The 27002-nt window shown below is 38.1% G+C and overlaps 1 protein-coding gene across 4 annotated transcripts in view; it reads right to left on the reverse strand.

The window, feature by feature from the left end:
• LOC121461879 (limbic system associated membrane protein) overlaps positions 1-27002 on the reverse strand; it is a 2099220-nt gene that overhangs the window by 1122850 nt on the left and 949368 nt on the right. For 3 of the 4 annotated variants that reach the window (XM_041673213.1, XM_041673214.1, XM_041673211.1), the window contains one exon: positions 26063-26089. The exons of the other annotated variant lie outside the window; for it this stretch is intronic. In XM_041673213.1, the coding sequence (XP_041529147.1) occupies positions 26063-26089 (27 nt within the window). The remainder of the gene's footprint in view (positions 1-26062; positions 26090-27002) is intronic. 4 annotated transcript variants of the gene reach the window in all.

Raw genomic sequence — 27002 nt, forward strand, 5'->3', positions numbered from 1 at the left:
CCTCCAGTGTGCAACCACATCTCTCCCTCTGAACCACACTGTTTAGTTCCAAGATTCTGCTCTGTGTAATGTCAGAACACTAGGGGCATAGCTGGAAAGCAGTAACAGGTCACAAAAAGCATACGTGTATATATGGGGCATAGGCAGAAGGAGAGGTTTTATTTTAAAGTGTGTCCATTTTCAGTAATTTCCTGGCTTGGCAGATAATAAGGTGCTACAAAGAAATACCAAAAAAAAAATGTGCAGGAACAGAAAAAAATAACCTAAATCAACACTTAGAACACCGAATAGGAAATAGTGCAGTGTGTTTCTCTGATAACCACTCAGCACCAAAGCACTCGCTTTCCCAGCTGCCTGGAGCCTTAACTGCTAGCTGGATCCTTTGCTAGTAGATGTCATATAATCATTATCCAAGGGCATTCCACATCCAATAATTAATATTGTGATAATACCCAACCTGGTCCCTTTATACTAGGCTGGGAAAGGAGGTTGTCCTAGCTTCCCACCACACTGAGAGAAGTCTATGCTAGTGCATTGTTGCTCCACTTCCTGCCTACTTCTTGTCCCTACCTCTCAGATTTTGTTTACAACAACACCCCTCCAAACATCTATAAAGAATTATTATTATTATTTTTTTTTTGGTCAGGCCAAAGGCTGACATTGCCAGAAAGGAGTTCAGAGAAGATGTTCAAATGAGATCACAAAGTTGGATCATATGTTGATTTGCTGGCAGTAAGAACACAGTTCCTTTAGTTGCAAGGCAGATGGAAATCTGTAGGGATAAGTCCCGCCCCTAAGGGGGCGTGTTCGCCTCAGGCTAATGTTTGCCTATAAATTTGGCAAGAGTGCTCCTAGCTGCTGCTTCTGCTTTCCTGGTCTCCACTGGAACGGTGGTTCTGTAAGTCTATTTCTCCATTAAAGCTGTATATATATTTTTACAATCTGTCTGCATTCGTTTAAGCCGTTACATTTTGGCGTCCAGCGTCGGGCTATTTTGCCCCTGACTCAAGCGCATAGCCTGCTAGCTAACACAGTACGCTCCCAGGTGCTGTTTTTTAGTTCGTGACTCGGGCACTAGTGCCTAGTCCGAGACACACTAGGCCACACAGGCCCATTCTGCCTGCACTTGGGAGGCAGAGGCAGGCGGATCTTTGTGAGTTCAAGGCCAGCCTGGTCTACAGAGCTAGTTCCAGGACAGGCTCCAAAGCCACAGAGAAACCCTGTCTCAAAAGAAATCCAGCAAAGTTAGGGTTCCATGTATATAGTGCCCACCCCACTCTCAAATTAGAAATGCATAATCAATAGTCTTCAGGGCAACTGCTCAAATAAAAAGTCCTTATCATGAACCAACTTTCAAATACAAAGTCAGTCCTCAGACCCAATTTCTTCTGACAAGGCATGTATGTTCCCACAAAAATGAATCCTGAGATCCTGGGAATCAGAACTCCAAGATATTTTAAAATCTCAAGGATAGCGCTTTAGCTGACTTTATTATGTAAGCATTTTAAGGTTTATAATTGCCCTCGTGTTAGAGTGATGTTTTACATGGTCAAGAGAGCAAAAAGGGCTATAGCTCAATAAGATTACGTGGTGTCTCCAATATAGAGGTAAAATAGATATGCTCCGTGAAACTTTGTAGAACTTTCCAGAAACTCTACATGGGTTCCTTGACTTGAAAGGAAGAGCTATCAGTAGATAAGATGATACAAAAGTCTCCTTCAGTCCACCTTGTCAGTACTGTCTGATGGGAAGAATGAGAGAAGGAAGGAATCATTTTACAGCTTGCAAAAATGCTGTTTCCTATCATGCCCTTGTTAATTCCCAAGTCTGGGCCCCTGAAAACAAAAGGGATAATAATAAGTATGAGAGTAAATCAAAACAATCAAACAATGCCTCTAACTAAAGGGGACTAGCCAACTGTGGTAATGTATTTGTTCCAAATATAATAACGCAGTCTCGGGGCCTTGATGAGCAGCTATTGGTGTGCTCTCATTTGCCACATCAGGAGAGAGAAGCAGGGGTAGTCTCACAAAAATGTTGGGGAAGCAAAGCTATCAGTTTTTCCAGAGGGCTTTTGCCTTCCATTAGATCACACTCTAAAGGCATTTGGTTTGTGATGTTATTCTAAATACGTTGTTCCAAGAATGCTATTTAAAATGTGATAGATAACAGGGTTTTGGGTCCAAATTGTGGCATTGAATGTACCTCTCTTCAGAAAGAATACTTGTGAGACACTTGCAAAAGGAAGAAGAAGCATAGAATTGACACAATTCTAGAGAAAAGCTATGCCACTACAAAGGATTGTCAAGGTAGTTACAAAATGACTGTTGATCCCTGGTTTGAGTGGAACGGCTATGGGTGGTTTGTTGAGTGACTGATATAACAAGACACTCGGAAGATCTGAATTCTCCACTGTACCCTAAAATAGGTGGTCCTCGCAGTAACGCATCCCAAATTGAATGTAAGAAAACTAGGACCACCATAAACAAAGTCAGAGAATTACAATTACGAGGCATGGACAGGTAGATTAGAAGGTATATAATATATTGGGTTGTCTCGGTAATTCTTCCTCAATTCACACTTGTAGGTTAAGTATGATGGAGAGGAGAGAAACTTCTGTACTATAAAATCAAAGGGGAAGATGACAACTGGACCAGGCTGCTGACTAGAAGCATAGTTCTGTCATTGTCCTATCCAGTGCTAGACCTGAAAGACAAGGTTGAGGCAAACATTCTCTGAAAGGGCAAAGACTGAATTGTGCATTTTGCACACTTGATACTTTATTTTATTTGAAACATTTAGAGGTAAATATATGGGTATGCAAAGGAAGCTGTGAATAATCTGTCTGGTGGCAAAAGGCCTGAAAGGAAAATGATTGAGGGTTTGAGAACCTCAGGAGAAGTCCAGGGTGGGAATCTGGAAGTCTGTGAACTCTGAAGATCTTAGGATTCTACATTGACACTAAAGAGTAGTGCCAAGCGAGAAGCACTAATAGCAATGAGGGGAGATTTGAACCAGTGTGATATCCTTAGTTGACTTCTCTTATTAGCTTCCCAAGTGCTGGCATAATAAGCATGTGACTGGATTCTCCAGTTGTGAGTGGAATCTATGTGGGAACTACCACTCATTGTGTCTGGTTCCATCTAGCTACAGCTGTGGCCATTTCCAACCTACTAAGGTCACAGTTGTTGACATGGCATCATTTGACACAAGCTGGGGATAGGAGATGTCAACAATGCCTTCCTTCAAACAAGACAAGCCTAAAGTATAATCTTAGCTAACCATGTACCTGTGAAAACATCTCAGGGCTTTGTTCTAGCAACGGCATGTTTCTGCATCTCCCTTTGCCATCTCTTATTAGTGTTATCCAATGATGTTGCACAACAATCCTCATACAATAAAATGCTTCAGTGCTAGAAAGATGGTTCAAAGTTTATTGCACTGTCTGTCCTTCCACAACCCTGGGCTTGGATTCCCAGAACCCAGCTCAAAACTGTTTATAATTCCAGTTCCATGGGTTCTGCTTCCCTCTTTTGGTCTAAGAGGATACTGTATGCACATGGTGCCTAAATACATACGTAGGCAAAACTCCTATACATATAAAATAATAATAGTGAAAAATTAATTATTTTTTTAATTTTAAAATGAAAATTACCCTTAGTTGTTTCCTGTACATCTTAGCCTGACATAGGTGCTATGTTCCAGGACTGATCTAATGTAATTACCTTCATTAAAGAACATCAATAACAACGATCATTTTTATATGTGTGAAAATTCAGCAAAATAACATTCTGCATTCCTCAAGAATTTCTTTTCTCTATAATATAATTTGGCTGAGATATTTTGAAGAAATGAATATTTTATTCACATTCTGTTGAATTTACTTACAGTTTTCCTATGAAGACAGAGATATATAGAATTAGGTATTAGAATACTGTTATTAGTAAATGTGTTTGGTCTATAAGATAATTTCAAGCACATGCTCCTCCCTTTTATTGTACATTGCAAATGAAAACTACAGAGTGATGAACGGAATTGCATAGGAGGCATAACTAGATTAGTACTGAGAAAGAAGCTGGAAGAGAGAATGAGCCATACTTAGGAGAATGTTTCCTACATCATTGTGACACTTCTAAATCTTTGAAGCCTTTAAAGCATGGAAAAAGAAGTTATTGCAGTGGGGAGTTTTCCTCTGTGTCTTAAGAGCTATTTGATAACATGTGTTTTTTTCCTGGAATTTGATTACAGAACACACATCTCTCAACCTAGGGATAGATGTATTGTTCCTTCATTAATTTTTGTTGAGAGGAAAATTGGGGCATTTGTATTCAAGAATATCTTTGAAATGGTTGTTGAAAATTTAGAAGAATCCATAGTATAAATTCACAAGTAAAGCGTGGCCTTTCAAGGAATCTTGAATCGCTCACTTAGATTTCAGATTTTGTTGTACTTTATTTTAGTGGATGCAACTTTTGCTATTAAGTAATCATTCTAAGATCATAACACATTCTATTCTTAACAGCTCTGAGAAATAGACCTGCAATACTCCCAAACTATTCCTCAGACTGCAGTCAAGAGATGAAAAATTTGGGGAACTTATTTATAAGGAAATTATCCACCACCTACAAGACATGCATCTTTATATTCCAAAGAACTAATTAGATTAAAGTAATGCGATACAAGTAGCTGATAAATAACCCAGCTAGAATCCACTTTCAGAGCTCATCACAACCCAGTCTTATCATAGTCTTAGAAAATACGCAGTAGAGAAAGAGGTGCAGGATATGGAATCACATATTAGCATCAAAAGGGGAAGAAAGAGTAGGAAATATGAAAAGGATTTGTCATGAGTGTGTGTGTGTATATATATATATATATACATATTCATGAGATTATATTTATATATAATCATAATAAAATACATAGAGAGGAGAGGTGGAATGAGGTAAGAAACTGCAACTAACTAATGACAGAAAGGAAGAAACTGAACTTCAGAAACAGCACAGGCTGCTATGTAGCTCAGTGGTTGAATCTTTATCTGGTGCATGGAAGATGGTGACTTTGGTCCCCTATAAAGTAAAGCTAGCACAGCAAAGGCAATGATCTACAGGTCTCAGTTTCAATGATGACAACTTTTTATTGTGCGAGTACTTGATTACATAGGAAAGCAACAAAGGGGCTGGTGAACAATGATGGTGTGACAGCTGGGAGCAGACTCCCGATCAGAAGAGTCAGCTAGGAGCTTTGGTTCTGCTCTTTGTCACTTCCTTGCCTTTAGGAATCCTTCCCAATCTCTCTTGCCTTGACAGATCTTATAAAATAAAGCATGGGAGGGGCAGTTAAAAGAACACCCAGTCCTGCAACCAGAGCAATTGTTGTTCTCCCAAACTGATAACTTAGGTGACATAGGTAAATGAAATAAGAAGAGAACCTAGGGTTGTGTGGTGATTTAAATGATGATTTCCTCATAGGTTCCTAGAATCAAATGCTTGGTCCCCAATTGGTAGAACTGCTGGGGAAGAATTAGACATTGTGGCCTTTTTGGAGTAGGTATGGCACTGTAGGAAGTTTCAAATTTCCATGGGATTCCCAGTTAGCTCTCTCGACCTCTTCCTTGTAGACAGGAATGCCAGCTCTTGATTGTTGCTTGTAGTAATTAGGGCGGCGGGGCTGCCTCCCCAGCACCCCAGCTGCCTGCACGGCTAGCTTATGCCCCGAAATAATTACACGGACACTGTATTCTTTTAAACACTGCTTGGCCCTTTAGCTCTAGCACTTACAGGCTAATTCTCACATCCTGATCAACCCATCTCTAATAATCTGTGAGAACCAGTCTTATCGGGAAGATTCTAGCCTAGTCCATCCTGGGTCGGAGCTTCATGGCGTGTGTCTGCCCAGGAGCGGGGCATGGCGTCTCTCTCAGGCGTCTGCTCCCGAGAGGAGAGCTGTCGAGTCTGACCTCACTTCCTCTTCCTCCCAGCATTCTGTTCTGTTATTCCTCCCACCTATCCTCTAACCAATAAAATGGGCCAAGGCAGTTCCTTTATTAGCCAATGACCTTCCTCCATCAGTTGCTCAAGCCCCATGCTAGCCCACCTTAAGTCATACACCTTGCTAGCAAGATCATGGACTCTAACCTTCTATAACTGTGAGCCCCCAATTAACTGGCCTCTTTTATAACTTGCCTTGGCCTTGGCATTTTGTCATGGAAATTGAAGAATTACTAAGGCATGTGCTAATTTTGTCAACTTGATGGAATCTAGGATCAACTAAGAGAGGTTTCCTTAGGCAAACCTGTGAGACTATCCAGAAAAAAATTAACTGAGGCTGGTAGAGCCTCGCCCAGAATGGACAATACCTATATTTGGCAGCAGCCCAAATATAAAGTAGGTCCAAATGAGATTCCATTTCCTTTATCCTCTTTGAGTCTTGCTAGTGAGTGTTTTTGGCCTGTTGCTGTCTTGGTTGGTGCTATACTCTACTGCTATCAGAGCTAAGTTTCCCCTGCATTCTAAAGTGAACTGCTATCAGAGCTAAGTTTCCCCTGCATTCTAAAGTGAACTGAACACCAGTGTTTCTCCAAGAATCCTCTAAGCCATAAATTTGGATTGCTACCACAAACAGCCTCATGAACTTGAGGACCTATTGGGTGCTTATCCTATTAGCTGGCAGATAACACTGTATTGTCAATTCAGTAAACACCCTTTGCAATATATTCTTATTCTGCTGGTTTTATTCCTCTTTAAAATCCTAATACAAATCCTGTCGTCAACAGGATAGATGGTTTAAACGGCTACCCTACGTTGTCCTCTGATCCCCTACATGTGCGCTGTGGCAAGCTCAGCACATACATACACATGTACATAGATATATGCAAAAAGAGAGAAAGAGAGAGACAGAAATAGAGAGAGACAGAGAGACAGGAACAAAGACAGAGCTGGGTTAGACTCCAAGGCTGCATTGCTACCCAAGTTCCAGTGAAGATCTCTCTTAAAGCAACTTTTACTGTCTTGAGTGGTACTCACTGCTTCCAAATTGGTTCAGAAGGCTTTGTGCTCTGAAGGAGTGAGATACCGAAAGCCCCAAGCCACTTTATGAAGGTATAGTCAAATCCATCTAAGTGAATTTTTTTACCTACTCAGCTTCACGGTTTTATTATGTCTCACAAAATAGTTTAGGTTTGGCAAAATTTGAAAAACTATAAAAAAATAGGCATTTTTTGAAAGTATTTTCCCACCCACTGCCTACTTTCGAAACTGTAAAAATCTCTATAGTCCCCCCTAGCTCCCACACTGTTGAAGTATTCTATGGCTTCACAAGGTTAGGCAATGCTGCCCTTAACTAACGAATGCCAATTGTAAAGAAGCTAACGTGAATAAGACTGTACATAATGGGGAATATTATCGGATCTTTAATTCATGAATTTCCTAAGGAGGAGATTATATTCAGTAGGCTCATGCTTGTTTAAAAATGTAACTTTTTAAAGGAAAAGAAATACTTCAACAAAATTTTGCTTTATAGAGCACAGCTTGGGAGCTTTGTCTTGTCACAGCTGGGGAATGCCCCAGAAATCATTTATTTCAGCTTCTGCATAATGTACACGAAAGCCAGAGAACAGAAGCAAACTGCTCTTACACAGAAGAAGTGTCACAACTCACAAGCAGATTCAAGGCCTTCTGGCTCACAGAGTGACACTTCCCATTACACACTCCTTCCTGGGAATGGCTATAAGCCGATAATGAAAAATGTTTTTGCCACTTGAGACATATTCAGGATAGGCATCCTGTTAGCATTCTTCTAGGCATTGTGTAGTAAACTGGCTTTCTCAATCAGCAACAATTTTTTACTTGTTTATTTGCCATAAATTCAGTATATTTGAATATACTGTTGATTTTCTGAATTCATCAAGGAAAGTGGATCCTATAAAACAATGTCTTGTTTCCTGTTATATATGTTAGCACCTTTATAAATCTATAAACATGTTTTAATAGGAAAACAAAGAACTCACATGATTGCATGCCTACTCTATGCTAACCCCTTTGTCTACAATGTCCTCATTCAGTTCTCAAGATAAATAAAATATTAGCTTCCTTTCGGATAGGATACAAGTTAGCCTGCAAATGTCAATGTTTGAGGTCTCCTATCTGATAAGTCGAGGAATCAAGATTTCAATATAATTCCTGCCTAGACAGTCAGTTCATTATTTTATGGAATATTTTAATTGTTTAAGAGTTTTGGACATTGGACATGGATAGAATATGTTTTGATCAAATCTACCTCAATTCCCTCTCTTCTAATTCTTGTTGTACCTCCTTCATTACTGCTCCCTCCTAATTTTATGCTTTCTCTCTCTCTCCCTCTCTTTTTCTCTCTGTCTCCTTTCACTTTTGTTCTGTCTGTCTGTCTCTCTATCTCTTCTCCTACCCTTGTTCTTTCTCTCTTATTTAAACCTATTGATCCACTTAGCATTGTCTGTCATTATAGGTGGCTTCTCGGGACCACAGGCTTGAAAAAACTTCAATCTGAATTCTTTAAACTTGCATCTTTATTTACTGGAATAACATGTGGTTACATCAAATCCAATATAATAAAGACATATGGCATATCATTGAGGGTTTCTTTACTATTCTCAGTAAAGAACAAGTACACAACTTAATATTTTCTTATTATATAAATCTGCTGGTATAAACATGTACCTTAAGACAAATATCACCATGAGAGAAATTAAGGATGTCCATAAGCTATGCCTTTGTTGTCTTCTTCAAGTCTTGTGTTACATTTAAAGTCACTTTGCAGGCCATGGTCATGTTTGTTGACCAGACATGTAGAAGGCTGAGCTTTTTTAAAGAAAATGTGTCAATTTATGGGATTTAAAACTTCTCTAGGAAATGAAAACACATTTATTTCATTTATTTACAGTCACTAATGTTGTACTATCAAGGCAACACTGCCACACAAATAAACAATTAGCTGGCTTATTTGAAGTGAAAGCAGTAGATGATTTAGTCCTTTGTTCATTATTCTTATCTGCCGGGCCCTTTACCTCTCAATTGTATAATAGTAAAGAGGGATATAAATGGAATAGTTTTGTATTAAATTATATTTTAAATAGTCTTGTTGAGTTTATACTTATCTCTTCATTTAAGTTTTGTTTATGTCTACATTTTATTCTATATTTGCATAAAGCAGACACTGACCAATTAAACTACTATAAGTTACCACTTACTCAGAAATCCAGCTTGTCAGAAGTCTGTAATAAAGGCCCCAGACAAGCTAGAAATCTCCAACATAAAGCCCCACATTAAGGCACTCAGGGATTCACGATGAACTTTATTGACTTTTAAATGATGTAGTTCTTTGAAAACATAGTTATCTGGTTTCTCAGCCTCTGGTAGCTGAATGAAGGTAAATGAAAATAGGCTAAAAGTGAAGAGGCAAGGTAGGCAGATAATATCCAAATATACAGAGTTAATTCCTAATAGCTAGTCACTACACTTCCCCACGCTCAGATCCATTGACAGCTGCCATAGATCTCAAGAAAGGGTTAGACGTTCTTAGTCATGCTTGGCATGTTCTCATGAAGTCAAACTTTTGGAAAATTGTGTTTAAATTCATATAGCTGTAAAATAGCCAGGTCTGCATATAAGATTTAATGTGAGTATAACTGGCAATGCCTTCTTTTTGAATATTGATACATTAATTCCTCTACTCATTTGCTATGAGAAATTTAACTGTTTCATTATCTTATGGAATATTTGACTATTTGACAATTTCACACATTTATATAGCCATTGAAAAAGAGTATTGGAAAAGGAGTTGGATATTGGTAAGAAGAAAAAAATGAAGAATATATTTTAAGAAGAATGAACTACATGAGTTTTATTGAGTTGAAAGAGGAAAGAGGCAGGCTAAAGTTTAAGCATGGTTGGAGTTAAGCCCAAGTTGGAAGGTGGCCAGAAGCCAGGATCCATCTTTTCAAGTCTTTATTTGTTGTTGAACATTCTTCCTGTCCTACACACAATGAATCCACTCTGAGGAATCCCTAAAGAATTTCCTCATGCAATGATCAATCGTTCTGAATTAGATAGAATGAAGTAAATTAGAAATAACTAATATGAAAATAAATGAGAATGAAGGAGCTAAAGGTTTTACTCAGAGACAGTTCATGAAGTTATTTGATGGAAAGACCAGATGTCCACCCTAGATGTGTTAGGCCCATGGTTTGTGCATGGTTAACAAACTTCTCTACTATTTCAGAGAAATGAATCCTGTAGGATAAAAAAAGTAGACTGAAATGAATATAGCTTCTAGCAATAAACTTGACCTGTGACTAAGCAACAATGGTTTGCATTCCTGGACAGGCTTAATAAAGAAACAAATAATAAGCACAACTCACTTGTCAGTAATAATAATGAGACAATTAAGATGCCAGAGTCATTGGATATCTGCCAAGGAGAGCTGCTAACAGGGAGTGGAACCAGCCCAAGAGAAAGTAGTATGTTGGCCTTGCGTTGGTCCAGTATTTCCTCACCATGCTCTCTTGTGCCACTAGATGTTGGAAGTACATGATCTGGTTTTTGATATCATTACAAGTCTATTGGGGCCAGGGAGTGGAGTGTGGTAGTTTGAATGTAATTGATCCTCATAAGCTTATTAGGAGTGGCAATATCAGGAGGTGTGGCTTGTTGGAGTATGTACAGCCCTGTTGGAGGAAATGTGTCACTGTGGAGGTGGGCTTTGAGGTCTCATATATGTTCAAGCCACATCCAGTGTCTCAGTTTTCTTCTTGTTGCTTGCATATCAAGATATAAAATTCTCAACTCCATCTCTAGCACCATGTATACCAGCATGCTGCCATGTCCCACCATGACTATAATGGACTGAACCTCTGAAGTCTAAGTCTCCATCTCAATTAAATGTTTGCTTAAAAAAAAATAATGAGACAATTAATTGATATAAACCTAAAAACAACATTTTTTATATTCTATGTATTGTTGTTCTTCTTGTCAACATGACAAGATATATCTGGCATAAATGCTCTAGCGGTGGAAGGATTTATTTTGCTTCTTGATATCTCAGACTTCACTCCAGGGGGTTGGTTCCATTGATTTCAGACCCCTGTGAGGCCTCATGACTGCTGTACTATAGTTAGAGTGGGCTGTTCATCTCACGATGGACAGCAGGAGAGCAGGTAGCAGGCATGATATCCTGATTCTTTATTCTAGGGATTTGCTTCCTGAAAACAAGCCCCAACTCCTAAGAAGGTCCAGAGCCTCCCCAAAGAGGTCTACCAACCGGGAGCTAAGTTCAAAGCATGGGAGAGGCTGTCTATTGCAACTATAATACCCTACTCTGTCCCCACATTAAAAATGAAGCCATAACTAAGAAGGTCAAAGCTAGTTCCTGTCTTGGTGAAAGCTGGAATAGGATGATATCTCTAGCTTCACAAAATAATTCTCTTATATGCTACTAAATAAACTAAATATGTGGAAGAAAGCCGGAAGCCGAACATAAGTAGGAAATGAGTATTTGATGTTCAAGGCAGACAGTCTCTCATCAACACTTATCATCAGCTGTGTGTACATTCATCTGCCTTTAAAATAGAACACCAGAGAGCCAGATATTGCTCCTATCGCTGTGTAATTAGCTGTGATGATACAAGAGTATTAAACGTCTCTAATGTAAACAAACTTACAATATTATTTAAACTTTTTGTGTGCATATGTGAATGTACATGTAGGCAGATGCACGTACGTGGTTTCGTGTGTTTGCAGGTGTACATAGACTCTGGAGCTCTTCCTCAAATACTGCTCCTCAGAAACTTTCCATGCTGTTTTCTGAGTCCATGTTTCTTCTTCTTTTTTTTTTCTTTTTTTTTCCCCGCCACCGCTCCCATTTCCCTCCCCCTCCCCCAATCAAGTCCCCCTGCCTCATCAGCCCAAAGAGCAATCTGTATTCTTTTAAACACTGCCTGGCCCATTATGAGTCCATGTTTCTTAAAGAGACTTGGAGCCCATCTATTGGGCCAACCTAGCTGAGGATGGAACTCAGGTCTTTGTGTCTCCGAGGTCCTGGATTATAAGTGGCTGTCACCATGAGTGATGAGGTTCAAACTCCAGTTTTCATTTTACATGGCAAGCACTTTACCACCTGAGCCATTGTATTGTATTGCCTAATTTTTATAATGATTCGTGGTAACCAACTTTCTACCTTACCAAAACCAAAGAAGATACAGGTGCAGTTTGAATAGATAATAATAATAATAATAATAATAATAATAATAATAATGGAAATCCAATTAGCCTGAAATATATCTTAGAAGAATTTAACCAAACAAGTGAAAGTCTTCTCAATGAAAACTTTAAGACACAGAGAAAAGAATCTGAGCAAGAGAACAGAAGATGGAAAGGTGTCCCATGCTGGTTGATAGCTAGGATTAATATTGTGAAGATGTCCACCCTGACAAAGGTAACCCACACATTCAATGCAGTCCTCATAAAATTTCTAATGCAACATTTTTTTTTACAAAAATTAGTAAACTAAAGCTAATGTCAACAGTTTTAGTAATAGAAACTAACTTCTACAAAGTTATATCTGGCTTTTTCAAATGATATGGTTGAGGAGATGTTCGGAATCAATATTCTGAAGCCTGGCCTGGGTGTTGAGTGTTTTACTAATTCTGACTGAGACTAAATATGAGTTACTGAAAAAAATGGAAATTTCCTTCATATGTTATAGTGATATTGAAGATTTATTCTCTTCTATCACCTGAAGAGAACAACCAGGATTAGGTATCTTTCCCAATTGTGAAATACTGAGCACTTCAAACACTTTGAATCTTAGTTTTGTCATAATGATATGTGCTTTCCAGATGACCTGCCCTAATATGGCTGTGTTTAAGATAAAAATGAAATAATGTTCAGAAAGTGTCCTAAATTCTATAAAGGTGGAAGTCATTAAATGCTCCACACGACTGTCTTGCACAATGAAACCATATTAAATGTTTATAAAATATACCCCAGACAAATCGCTGGTGTTGAATAAGGTTTGAGTCCAGATTTTGAATCAATCTCTCTCAGTTCCAAAGCCAACCCTACAACTTAGGTCAATAAATTGGGTAGGTTACTTATCTTCCATGTATCTGTTTTCTCAGACATAAAACAGGGAAATGGAAATTTGTTTTTCAGTTCTTGTGAAGAAGAAGCAAAAATTTCCACAGAAAATGAAGAGCATTATATTGTGCACAAATAAGTACATACTTAGATAACAAGTATGATAATATTCTTTTCCTAAGGTTCAAGTGAGAGCAATAAAAAGGAGGCAGATGTTTTAAAAGACTCAATAGATTATTTGACCTAATGGTAGCCTATTCTGAGTCTCCTGCTGATTTCCCATGACATTCCATTGGGATAATATAAAAAGAGTCTTAAAAACAATGGACAACAGGAGAAACAATAGGGCAGAGCATGCTACACATTCCACTGTTTGTATCTGGGCAGACAGGATAACTAGACAATGAAATGCATGCAGATGATGTTAATGTCTGCCTTGTGTGTTCTTTCTCCTTCTCCAACCTGATGAATATAAAGATTTTTACAGCACCCCTATGTCTCTTCATAACTCTCAGGCAGTTCTAACCCACAGGAAATCCCTCTGACCTTCTTTTTTTAAAAAAATATTTATTTATTTATTTATTTTTTTATTTATTATGTATACAATATTCTGTCTGTGTGTGCCTGCAGGCCAGAAGAGGGCACCAGACCTCATTACAGATGGTTGTGAGCCACCATGTGGTTGCTGGGAATTGAACTCAGGACCTTTGGAAGAGCAGGCAATGCTCTTAACCTCTGAGCCATCTCTCCAGCCCTCCCTCTGACCTTCTATAAGCACCTTCTGTGATGCAACAATTGCTTGCTTACCTGTGGACTTTCTTTCAAGAATGTCAGTTCCTCAGAGAAAACGGTCTCTACTCATCTTGATGACCTAGATGCAGTCCCTGACAATACATACTCACTGAAGAGTATTAAATTGTTTTCTTGTGAACTGCATTAATGTGCCTTAGGATTTTAACCCCATTTGAACAAAGTTTACAGTCCAGTCTCTAGGGCCATGTGATGCACGAAGTGGTGCACACCTTTAATCCCAGCTATTGGGATGCAGAGGCAGGCAGATCTCTGTGAATTCAAGGACAGTCTCTCTACAGGGTGATTTCCAGAATAGCCAAGGACACATAGACCCTGACTCGAAATACTAATACAGTCCAGTCAAAACATCCTCTTAAACAAGTGTATTGCTCATGGTATTTTCATGGTATTTTATGCAATTTCTTTTTTGGAATATTGAATTAAGAGGTTTTAGGGCTGACTTTTAAGCAAAGAGATTAGGAGATAGAGAGATAGAAAAAAAAGATACACCTTCCTTCAAAGTATGTGGGCTATTCAAAGAAGAGTGGCTATTTTATGGATTTCTAATGACATGTAATAAACATCTGCTAATATTTACAATGTTAAAAACATCTTCCTTTTATAGGTATATATCTCAAGAGCTCTTAACTTCCTGTCACTATTTTGTAAGAAAGCCTATGACTTAAAGTTTTTAGCAGGGCTTGGAAGAATCAACGTGGTTGCTTACTGATATTTCCCTCGAATAGATGGACCAGGCCTTTCCCCACTGCCTGCTATTAGCAATTATCCTCAAGTAATAAATTATATTTATTGCTCAGAATAGTCTCCTCTTAGTCAAGAAGAAAAGGATGAATATTCCCTTGGGACAATTACATTGAGCTGTAAAACAACTGCTTCTATTTTCTGCTTTGCTTACCTGACTTATTGGTCCAGTCAGGGAGACTTTCATCTTCCTAGAAATACCTTTCTTCATGCATTTTCTTCTTCAAGTTTGGTACAGACTCTTGTGATTAGATTATTTCACCACTTTTGCGAAGTAATTAGCAGATTGGTGTTTGTAACCACATAGTTATTTTTATTTATGCCTTGCATGTAAGAAACATAAAGTTACACCCCAAAACTTAGTAGTTATAATACATGTTTCCTCAAAAACCATAGGCACTAGCACTGTTTCTTATAGGAGAATAATCACTTTTCTGGTACTTTTCTTTTTAGTGGTATTCATTGCTTGTTACTTTTTGGTTTCATAAACTGAATACATATGTCTTTCTGCTCTTGGTTTGATGTAGAATAAAATTAAGAATGCAACCACTGTTATCCTGATTGACAACCTCACTGACCACATAAAACAACAACACACAAGTAGTAGTTCATACTTATAATATTTTTAGATTATGTCATGCTGACCTCATCATATGTTCCTAGGTAAAGAACAAGTGACAATTAAAGACAGAAATTTCATCATACACTCACTGGACATATAAATTATGATAAAATAGGAGAGGCAGAAAGGAGTTAAAATCAAGGGGTGGTGGTGAGAAAATAAAGGGAGGTTTCAATAGAGAGGATTATCCTCATTTTTACTAGGTAAGGACATCTCCAAACTAGATGTATCTCCTTTAAACCTAAGAGCTATCCGTGTCTTTCAATCGACCTAAATATTTGTACATTTTCTCTCCCGTGTGTACCTGCCGGTTATGCAAACCAGGATGCACATTTTCCTGCTGAACAATACAGTAGTGATTTCATTAAACTTGTCATTATTGGTAATTGCATTGTAGGACGCTTGCCAGCCAATCACCTTCAGTGCCATTCAATGCTCTCACGTCCATCTAGCATGAAAGGCTTGCTGCACAGCTGTGTTTAAGATTGTGTAATGACTTTAAATCTAGGACACAGACTCTTTTTGCATGTCCAATCAATTGGTTAGAAATCTGATCCCATGCTAATAGGTCCGTGCACATTAAAATTCATTCTTGGAAAATTGTTGCTGAACTGGATGCTGCATACAGCCTGAACGATATCAGTCTAGTTTTGTCTTTGATTCGCTTTCTAGAAAAGGTGGCTTTCCCACTTTGAGAAGGAGACAATTGTGTTTTGGAACCTAAATTGAAAACTAGAAAATGTTCATATGTTGTCATTGTAAATTCCTAAAGTGGTATTTGTTGACTAAAGTAATCAGGTACAACTAGGGGAAGAATAACTTCTCAACTTCTAAAGAAGTTCAAGTGGACTTCAAATAATGTCTTCTTACTAATTCTAAAATTGTAACTACGCATGGTCCATTTAATGGCAATTACATTTCGAATACAAAGCACACTTGAAATAAGACTATGGACAAATCACTAGCAGAATAAATAAGGAAGTACATAAGAAAGTAAAGAATTTGATATCTCAAAAAGTAAAGCAAGTTCATGCAGTTCTCTACAATATACATTCAAATAAATTCCTTTTGTCTGTTTGCTACCCACACCCACAGGCAAAGATTTTGAACTGCAAGTCTAAATATTCTTATGTCAACTACCAATCAATGTTATGACTTCTTTGGTTTGGTAATCATATGTTATACTCTCACTGTTGTTATTATAGATGTCATGCTAATAATATACAGCTGCACGCCTCTAAACCCTGAATACAATCATGTTAGTCTACCTTGTTCTCATAACACTGTGACACAATATTAATCTGTGTAAACCGATGTTTGGCACGAAGCTGTCCAAATCATAATAGTGAATGAAGCATAAAAATGCCATGACATGATCATCAGACCTCAGCAAACAAGCACTGTAATTGTCACGTCCTAATTTTCCAAGCTAGTGAAGAAGGCAGAATACTTTTTACCATTATATTGGTAGCATACAAATCTTACTGACCCAGTTGAATGAAGTCCAATTCCATTAGACTTCAGGAAACCTTATGCTAAAGGGGTTATGTCCCTTCCTCATCTTAGGAAATGTGGAAGTTATCTATGTTGCTAAATGATACTATGGTTACTAGTGAAGAGATCAAAAATGAACCATTTAATGATCAAGCAAAGGAAGCCAACACGGAATCCTAAACTGAGCAGTCCTTAGATATGAGAGCTCTATTTTACTAATTTATCTTTCTTCCCATTTTGCATAGTTTTGTGCGGGCTCTTGAACATACTTTTACAATTGAATGCATTGGTTGAGCTATGTAACAGACCAGCTTCTCAGAGCTGGGAGTCTTCAAGTCAGCCAAGGCTATAGTAATGATGAGCCTGGTTTTTCAATCACACATTGAAGAGGAAGGATTGGTGTGTACAATGCTTTTGAACTCTAATCTTTTTGAAAAGAAGACAGAATAAAGATACATGAAATCTTTTTTAAGAAAAAATAATTTCCAGAATATTAATCATCCTCAGTATTCCACTCTGGATTATCAAAGATCATATTTCTTTGTAAATGTGTAAGAGGAAGAAGCATAGACACCAGTTGACATTCACAATCTGATAAAAACAAGATATCAAAAACAAACAAATGAACAAAACAAAAAACCCCAGCATCCCTGGCTTATAAAAACAAGTTAGGGAATTTCTATTTTAGGCATCAGGCATTCCCCAGTATAGAGAAAGGGCCAAATACACAAAGGGTTATATGTTCTTCCAGGACAGAAAATTTACGTGTTCTCTGTCACTGCCAAAAGGGACAACTTTTGTAGCTGTAACACACAGTGTGGATTTGGCATGCATTTATAAAATATGTTGACTTCCACATTGTCTTATATTGAACACAATAAAAAAAAACATGCTCTGTAATTTAAAGAGTCACTTCTTCAAAAGGTAATAGCTAAGTGACCCAACAACTGGGAATAATTTATCTTTTTTTCTTAGTAATATTTTATATTTTTTACATCAAATGAAATATTTTACTATGAATGAAATACAGCACTCAGAAATTTAAAATGGCCAAATGAAAGAAAATATAGAATACTCATAATTTCTCAAATTTGAATCGTGGTTTAGACTCTGAATTCTTTCAGCATATTCCTTGTGTCTGAAAAGCAGAAATGCCTTTACAATGCTTTATCTATCTTCTTGCCCAGTATCTGAAATATTGTACCTCCTTTGAACGTACTAGAGTGTGAGAGCAATGTTCTTTCCTAATTCACTTGAAATTTCCCATGTTTTATACCAACCCCTTGTAATTACATTTTAGTATTGGATGGCATAAATTGAGTTGCAATATTTATCTTTTGACTAGTATGTAACAGCTCAGTCACATTTCACACCATTAAAAATTGCCAAGAACTGCATTTCTAACTCTTTGGGAAATCATAAGACATATTTCAGCGATGGAGAGGTAGGTTTCTGAGTAAAGTGTTTGTCACATAAGCCTCAGGATCCAAGTTCCCATCCTAAAGCCTATATAAAAATCTAGGCATAGTGAGACGTGCTTGTAATCTTAGCACAGGAGAAAGAGAAGCATGTGAAGACCTAGAAGGTGCTGGCCTCATCAGAGAGCCGCAAGTGTCAGTGAGACATCTTGTCTCATAACGGCAACACCAATCCAACAAAGCTGACACACAAGCACACACACACACACACACCACACACACACACACACACACACAAGCACACACAGCACTTTTCAAAGTTTCCTTTGAAACCAGCTAGATATACTAAATTCAACAAATAAGTGATTTATTTCAGATAGAAAAAAATAAGGGTTATTTAAAATGAAAATTGGAGTGAGAATACCCAAATATCAGCAACTCATCCAAACTGGTTTTACTTTTGAAAAGAAAAATGACATGTTAGGTTAGAAGTTTAAATTGGGGGTTTGAGCACATTGGCACACCTAGAAAATTACGTCTCTAAAAGATGTTGCATCCTACAGCCTCATAACAGGTCACTGAAAATTAAGTTGCACCATCTTTCTTTGTTGCTGACCTGGTGTGAAGTGTGGCAGACTTTATTCTACAAATTGGAGTTGTGTAAACAGAAAAAAGTTGCAATATAATTGTATGTATGTGTGTGTGCTTGTGAATGTGTTTACTGTAATTCAGAGCTGAAAGTGTGTGTGTGTTACTGTACAATCCATTGAGAATGACATTTCAGTTCTAAGTAATCCATATAGAATGAGCGCTCTGACAAGGATGGACTGCAGAAGCCTTCCATTAGGATGTGAGTGGCTGTCAAAGGCATACAAGAAAATGCAGTTCTCACAGTCTAGGGTTTAAGTCAGAACAAGTTATAATGAAATAAGCAGATATAACCATATAAAAGAAAACGGCAGCTTTGCCAGCCACCTGAGAGGCTCCTGCGTGTTTGGAAGTGCTGAAATATTACCATTTCAAGGGTCCCTGCATTCCTCTTTCTTCTACGAGAATTACCACCTGTGCAATTTCTGCAGAACACTTCATATGTCTGTACACTTACCTGAAAGAAAAAAAACAACAAATAAAAAATATTTAACAATATTTTCATGGTGAATTTGTTTTTAACAAACTTAATTAAATAACAAAACAATTTATGTATTATATACTAGACAGTCCTAAAATGTTACATATGTGTTAAAGTTTTCAAAATCAAATTCCTTTTCCCCTTTCCTTGAGCACAGTCGTAACTCTTTTGTGAAATCTGATAGTTTATTGACTATTATTTGTGAAAAATCTTTTTTTCTTTCATGATACTGAGATTGAATAGGGTGTTGAGCATGTTAGGCAAGAGGTCTGTTTCTGAGCTATATCCCGGCCATATTTTTATTTTATTTATTTATTTTTGTACAGGATATTAGTTCAATCTATTATATTTGTATATGTGTGCACTTGTGTACATATTTCTTATAATATAGAGCTGAAATTTTGTGTGAGTGTGTGTCATCATACAATTCATTGAGAATGACATTACAGATGTCACTCACTCCATAGTCCAGGCAGCTCTTAAATGGCCTGCTCTCCCATCTTAGCCTCCACCTAGTTCAGCTTGAAGCCAATCATTCAAATGCCTTACCCATACTATACTTAGTTATCCTATCAGGAGCAGGGTCTCGATCCAATTAGAAGGAAGTGAGAACCGCCACATATCTTCATGCATTTAATTAGTCACTCATTGTCTTCTCTATCCAGAAAATACATATTAGTCCAGCTCCTTTGCCAACCTCTGTGATCGGTCTGGATGCGGAACCAGGGGAGACCACCTCCTCGACCTAACAATCCACATTGCATCAAATCATCCTTGCCAGTAAGGAACATATTTACAGAACAAGACTACCAGAGAAAGCTCTTACTCCTTGGCTCCCAAGTATGCCTAAATGAAGAAGAGAAAAACACTGTCTTCCATTGGCTGTTGGTTTTGTTTGATTCATTTCTGAGCCCAAAGGAATGTGGTCAATGACAAAAAAGGATACCTCAGGGATATAATAGTAAACTGCATCTGAAGAGGTTGCCAAGCCATCAGGAGAAAATTGCCGCCTAGATAACAGGTACCCACACGCCACTCCCAGCAGTCTCTAGTATCAGCACACTACAGATGGCATGTCCTTCTGTTCTTTCAGTGATGCATAAAGAGGTCCTTGGCTTAACTGAACTTTGGCTCCACGCTTTTCTCCATGAGAACTATTACTACACTCCATTGATAATTACTACACAGACAACATACATTTTATACTATAAGATAAATGAGCCAAACTGGATCCTAATCCCCAGAGCAAATAAAACATCACTTTGCATTCGAGATGAGCGCTGTACTGAAGCCCTTCAGGACATCCCCACTTTCCTTTCTCTCTTCCACTGGATATTACTGGTTTATAATCTATTTTAACATCCCCAGAGAGCTTGGGAAGCTCTTGGCTTTCATCCCACCCCATCTGAGGACACGGATTCAGTTCCTTTCAGTGGGCATGAGACAAATGAAGCTGTTGTCATCATACAATAGAAGTTACCAGAGCTGTGGCAGGGGGTGGGAGACAAGCAAAACCGCATTACAGCTCTGCATGTAGCTGCTGCGTTGGTGCTGACTGAGCCAACACACTAGTAAATGAGAAAGTCTGGTCAAGAGCTATCAAGGGAGGTGTTGCCAGGATGAATGCATTTAGAAACACAGTGAAGAACATATTAACTGCTTTTTAGTTTTTGAGAGGTATATACAATTTAGGAAGAAAGACGTGATTTTTTTTTAGTCATTTATTTCTTTTAATACTATTCTATTACTCCTTGTGTTACCAAATGAAAATGGATAGCCTTTAACAATCTCTACATAAAATAGGCTAGCACGGATAAGCTTCTCTCAGCATTCACATGAGATATTGTTTGTTATAAATTTTGATATTTAGACTTCTGAGGAAAGAAAGCACAATGCTTAATGTGTATGTAATCACATAAACATTATTATTTGTGCATTTATACTTGCACTTTTATTAAACAAAAATTTGGCTGGTTGTTAATTGAAAGAAAGAGATCCAATCCCGTGCTGCACATGGGGTCATAGTACCACAGTCATATTTAGTGTTTAACATACTAGCTCTCTAATGGGTGATGAGCTACAGGCCAGTATATTTTAATTTAGTCTTAAAAGGATCATAATAAAGCTATATTAATAACAGTCATTTAATGAAACTTGGTGACTACGTTCACATTTACAAGGTTTCAAATTCTCATTAAAATGGCAGGCAGTTTTAGGTAGAATCATCAGAGGCAATCCAACCCTGTAGGTAGCACCGTGTGTGATTAAGTGAATAGACTCTGGAGCCATAGTACTAAGGTTTGAACGACAACCTTAGCCTACTCAGGTTAGATAGATCTGCTATTAAACTACGTCCACCTCAATGTCTTTTGAAACATAGTCCAATGGTTAATCTTGATGGTCAACTTGATAAAATGGAAAGATACCTAAGAGATTGTTAATGTGCAGTTCTAGATGTATCTGTGGCAATGTTTCTAGAGACAATACAATCATGAGCATTCTGACCTATTAATTTCCACTGATGGGCTTTAAGTTCAAACAGAGTGCAGGGAAAAAGTGGAAACTTAGGAAAGGAGGTCAGGACACAGGAAGCAGGTCACTGGACCCGTATCTTTGATGGGCATGCTTTGGCCTTTCGAGTTGTGTCTGTGAATCTCTACTTTATGGCTACAGAGAAGTAGAGAAAGTGACTCTTCTCAGGCTCTTGCTTATAATGATGCTCGCTACAGCAAACACTGATCCACCTCTCCAAAACTGTGAGCTAAAGACAAGCCCTTTAAATTGGTTTTTGTTCACAAAACAGGAAAAGAAAATCTGACCAATATCCAGTGTAGTAACACCTGAACCTACATCACAGTGATGTTTAGCTTATTTCTCCTCTTATTAGTCACTTCTATAGATTCTCTTGAATTCTTGTTTCTTCCTTGGTAACATCACTAGCATTTCCTTTGATCTCTTTGATTTAAGTGATTTCTTTGATTTAAGTAAGGTAGGCTGGAGGCAGAAGAAAAAGAGGACCCTACATATAAAATATGTTTTATTTTGGACACAGAATCAATTGTTGGATCTCCTCTCGAGTAATAACTGAGGAAGGTCACTGGGGAAAAACATTGCACTACAAGATAACAATAACAGTGTAGTGATATTTCATTTTAACAAATAAAGCTTGCTTGAAGATCAGAGTGCAGAGCTAAACCTCTAGAGGCCAGGGAGTGGTGCATACACCCTTAATCTCAGGACTCAGGAGAGAGGCAGAGAGATTTCTGTTAGTTAAAGGCCATCATGGGCTACTAGGAAGTGGGGGGAAGACAAGAACTCCTGAGTAAATTGGGGGTGTGGAGGGCAGGGGAGAAGGTGGAAGGGGAGTGGAAAAAATGCATAGCACATTCTTATCCAAACAATTAAAATGAGAAACATATAATAATAATAATAATAATAATAATAATAATAATAATAATAATAATGAATCTGTCTAAAAGAGAAACACAGCTCTCACAGAGGTGATCTCAGAACCTGGGATCCTACGCCTTTAATCCCAGTACTAGGGAGGTAGAGACAGGAGTGACATGACTGGGTGGAGAGAAAAATAGAAGGCAGAAGGAGAGAGGAGCACAGTGCAGTCTTTAGGTTTGGTGGATACAGCTGCTGAGACTGGAGAAGCACTCTGAGGACACGATCACCCTTTCAGTCTGAGCATTGACAGAAGTGAAAAAACTCTTTAGTGCCTGATCCCTCTGCTTCTCCGATCTTCAGCATTAACCCCTACATCTGACTTTGAGTTTTCATCATTAAGAGCAACTGGAATTCATGCTCCATAGCAGTAATGCACCACACTCATATATTCCCCTTTACCAAGCCTGTCATGGCATCGGCAGGTTCTTATGATGAGCTTGGAAAGGGACTGCAGTAAGAAGATTGAGAGATGTATAGCCAGAAAATCACATCCATTCATAAACAATATCTAAGCTCCCAAGGCGAGGACAGCATTCTGGGTCTTATCATCCCTCGAAGGATGAGCTAGAAAAAAAAATCAGTAATTTGGCCTGGAAATAATCTAAGAATGTTTTTTTGTCTGTTAATCACAAAGTGATACATTAAAGTCTTAGTAGTGTTTTCGTCTAAATTAGCTCCTCTGTTAAGTGCAGGAAGTGTTAGGGAGCTGGAAGATATTTCAGCAGGTAGAGGCTATTGTGCACAGGCTGAAGGCCTGTGTTTAATTCCCAGGTCCCACAAGCTGGCAGGAGAGAAATGTCTATGGATAGCTGTTCTCTGATCTGCACACATGAGCCCTTGCATACATGTTTTTGTACATACATACACACACATACATATACAGATATGCATACATAATTGAATAAGTAGAAAAGAAAATAAAGCATTAGGAAAAATCATGTTTAATATAATAACTGGGTCAGGAATCTTAATGGAAACCTATATGTCACATGTCTAATTTTTTTTTTAGGGCAAAGTATTGCTATGTAGCTTTGGCTGGACCGGAACTCACTCTGTAGATCAGGATGGTCTTAAACTCTCAGAGATCTGCATGCCTCCTCCTCCTCCTCCTGCATGTGGGGTTAAAGACATCTGCCACCATGCCAGGCTCATATGTCTAAGTATTTTAACATTATAAATCATAATATCATGGTAAACTGGTAATTAAAATAAAATCCTTCTACCACCATGTATTGCTAATCTGTATCAATATCTAATCTATCATATATAATGTGTATTTTTGCTTGTTCCTATGTGTTTGAAAATCACTTAAAAATGAGATATTTCAAACATCTTGAAGTTCTAAGTACTTACAACCCTGATTCCTGACTGAAGACTTTCTCTCACTTCCTTCTACTCCTGGCTCAATTACACTGGCTAGAAGACTCACATCTAATTAAAGCCCCCAAGACTACACATGTAAGTTTCATCCCCACATGCTGCTCCATGGCTATGCCTCTATCCTACAGGAGAAAGCTGTAGCAGTAGGTCATCCCTTGGCAGAACAAACCCAGTGAAGAGACACATAGATCCTGAACTCAGTCTCTGGGTATTTAGACAAGAAACATGGCACTCCTTTGAACCAGGGGTAATATTTTAGAAGAGGTAATATAGACCATGGTGGGTATCATATTTCTTTGCCTCCCTGAAAACTTTCTCAGTTTTTGAGGAGGCATATCACTGATAGAAGCATGCTAAATGTCATCAACTCATTAGGTTGGATACTACTCCACAGAATCTAGGGAAACATCCATCATGGAGAAAGCAAAAAGCTTTTCTTAAAATAAACAAGATCATTATTGTCTTCCAAATGCACACTGAACACCAGTCTTGAAAAAAGCTAACCAGGAAACACTAATTACCTGATTCCTCATTGTGACCATTGTTTTATTGTTTGTCCCCCCCCTCCCCATTTTGATGTAATTCTTTTGGTTTTCAATAGAGATTTTGTCCTGTGGAGAGTGTAATGAGCCAGCTGCCTAACGGGTGCAGCCTACCAACACGACAATTCAACCCAAAAAAGTTTCCTCTAAGGAGCCTTGCAAACATGAGGAAGTATAGGTTCAGGTTGGAAATGGCCTGGTTCCTTGACCTGATATGGGGTCCTCAACTCCATGACCAAGCTTTGAGGTCCAAGTCTCAGGAGGACAGGTGGACAAACACCAAGACACCAGTGCAAGCAACATGCTCCTTGGTGCCGATTCATGGCTGTGATCCCTGGGGGATGAATTTCAAAGGAAATCTCCTGCTTGAAGTTCCACATAAATCAAAATCATAAATAAATAATATTATGTAAGTACTAAACGGACCTGGCATCCCTACGATAGTTTAATCAAAGCTTCAGGTGTTCTCAAATTAGATTTGTTTTGATTTTCTTCAGGCTCCATTTTTTACTTTATGATAATGAAACAAAAGCTTTTCTAAAAACAGACAGAAATGAATCACTGCTACCTAGGGTAAAATGCCTTTTCCATTTGCCCCCAAAGTCCTTGCAAACCTAATGTAATCAAAACAATGGCAGGAAACTTCTAAACCCTTGTTAAGTAACCATTAATTATTCACTGAAAGAATTCATTGCTTGTGAGTAGCTAGAGCCCTTGGAGGCAGGCACTGAAGGTTTTTTTTTTTTTTAATTGGTTGAAGCTGTTGGGGTATAATTACAATTTTTTTTTTTATCAAAGAAAGCCTGTTACCAAAATACTACAAAAGGCAGAATGTAATCTATCTTGCATTATCTACAGGAATTGATTACCCTCTATCCATGCATATTGTGAGCCCAAGTGATAAGAGACACACCACACACACATATGCATGATGTACACACCTAGAAATTATATTCTTAATCAGTATCTATACTGGTACTCCAGAAATTAGTTGTATAACTAATTCTCTGAAGATATATAAACATTATGGGAAAAATTCAATTCTATATGGGACTCTATAATAAGGATAGTCTTACTTGATAATTTCTAATTTAACAAAAACTATATAATTTACAACCTTTGATTCACAGGACAACTTTGTACAATGCTGTGTCCAGGGACCCAATCTCAGATTTTACCATCTGTTCTCCGCAGTTCTCCTATTCCATAAATATACAAATCAGGAGTTCCCTCCATTAATAAAGGAGGGAACAGGCAGGGCCGTGTTGCAACCTGTGTGCTAGCTTGTGCTCTCTATGATAGCACTCTCTAGCATTTACAGTAAATGATTTCGCCTATACTAAACTACATTTCCTTACCTGATGGCTCATCTTTTTCTCCCAAACCTAGAGGAAGAGAACATGAACAAATGTAATTTGCTGGACTGGTAGTAAAAACCGACTAGTCTCAGGCAACTTTCCCTTCCCCTTATTTTATCTTCTCAATTAGCTTGACAATCTCCTTTTTTCTTGTCATTATAGAACGATCCCTGTGTTCCAATTTACTAATTTTGTTGGCTCATGTGTTTGTTTCTTTTGAATCATAAAGCCCCCAAGAAGGAAGATGCCTAACACTTTAAGTGTCAAAGCTGCTTTACAGGTGTCTATTTCAACACATGCCATCCCCTCGTACTCTGAAACAAACCAAAATGAGCAACAGTTAGCATCTAGGATCTAAGCTGCAGGAACAAGGATCTTTAAGAAGCCTCCCACCATATTCTTGCCCGTGTATTATACCTCGATGAAAAAAAATATTGATATGCGTTTAATTTCCATATTTTTTGAGACAGGGTTTTTCTGTGTAGCCCTGGCTATCCTGGAAGCTAGGCCAGCCAACTCAGAGATCTGCCTGCCTCACTGTCCAGAGTCATTATTCTTTTAAATGTTTATTATTGTCCCTTCAACAGAGTAGATCAAGCTCTCTAGCCTATTCAGCCAGCTTACTTTGACGCATGCCCTCTTCCTGCTGCTTGAACTTGTTTCTAGACTTTTCCAGTCATTGTTTAAAATATTTACATTGTACTATTAAACTTAGGAAAATAATATTTGCAAAGGCTATGCAGCTAGTGAAAGACTGAGCTCCTGCCAGGTGTGGTTGCGCATGTCTTTAAACACAGCACCCAGGAGGCTGAGGCAGGAGGATGGTGAGTCTGATGCCAGTCTGAGGAACGTAGGAAGACGCTTTCTCAAAGCAAATCTAGACAGAATAAAGCCCATTAAAAATGACTGCAAAGAGACTGGTCCCAGAATAAATTCGTTT

The sequence above is a fragment of the Microtus oregoni genome, unplaced genomic scaffold (genome assembly GCF_018167655.1).
Source record: "Microtus oregoni isolate MIOR12 unplaced genomic scaffold, Mior012 000023F_ref0000262, whole genome shotgun sequence".
Lineage (NCBI taxonomy): Eukaryota > Metazoa > Chordata > Mammalia > Rodentia > Cricetidae > Microtus > Microtus oregoni.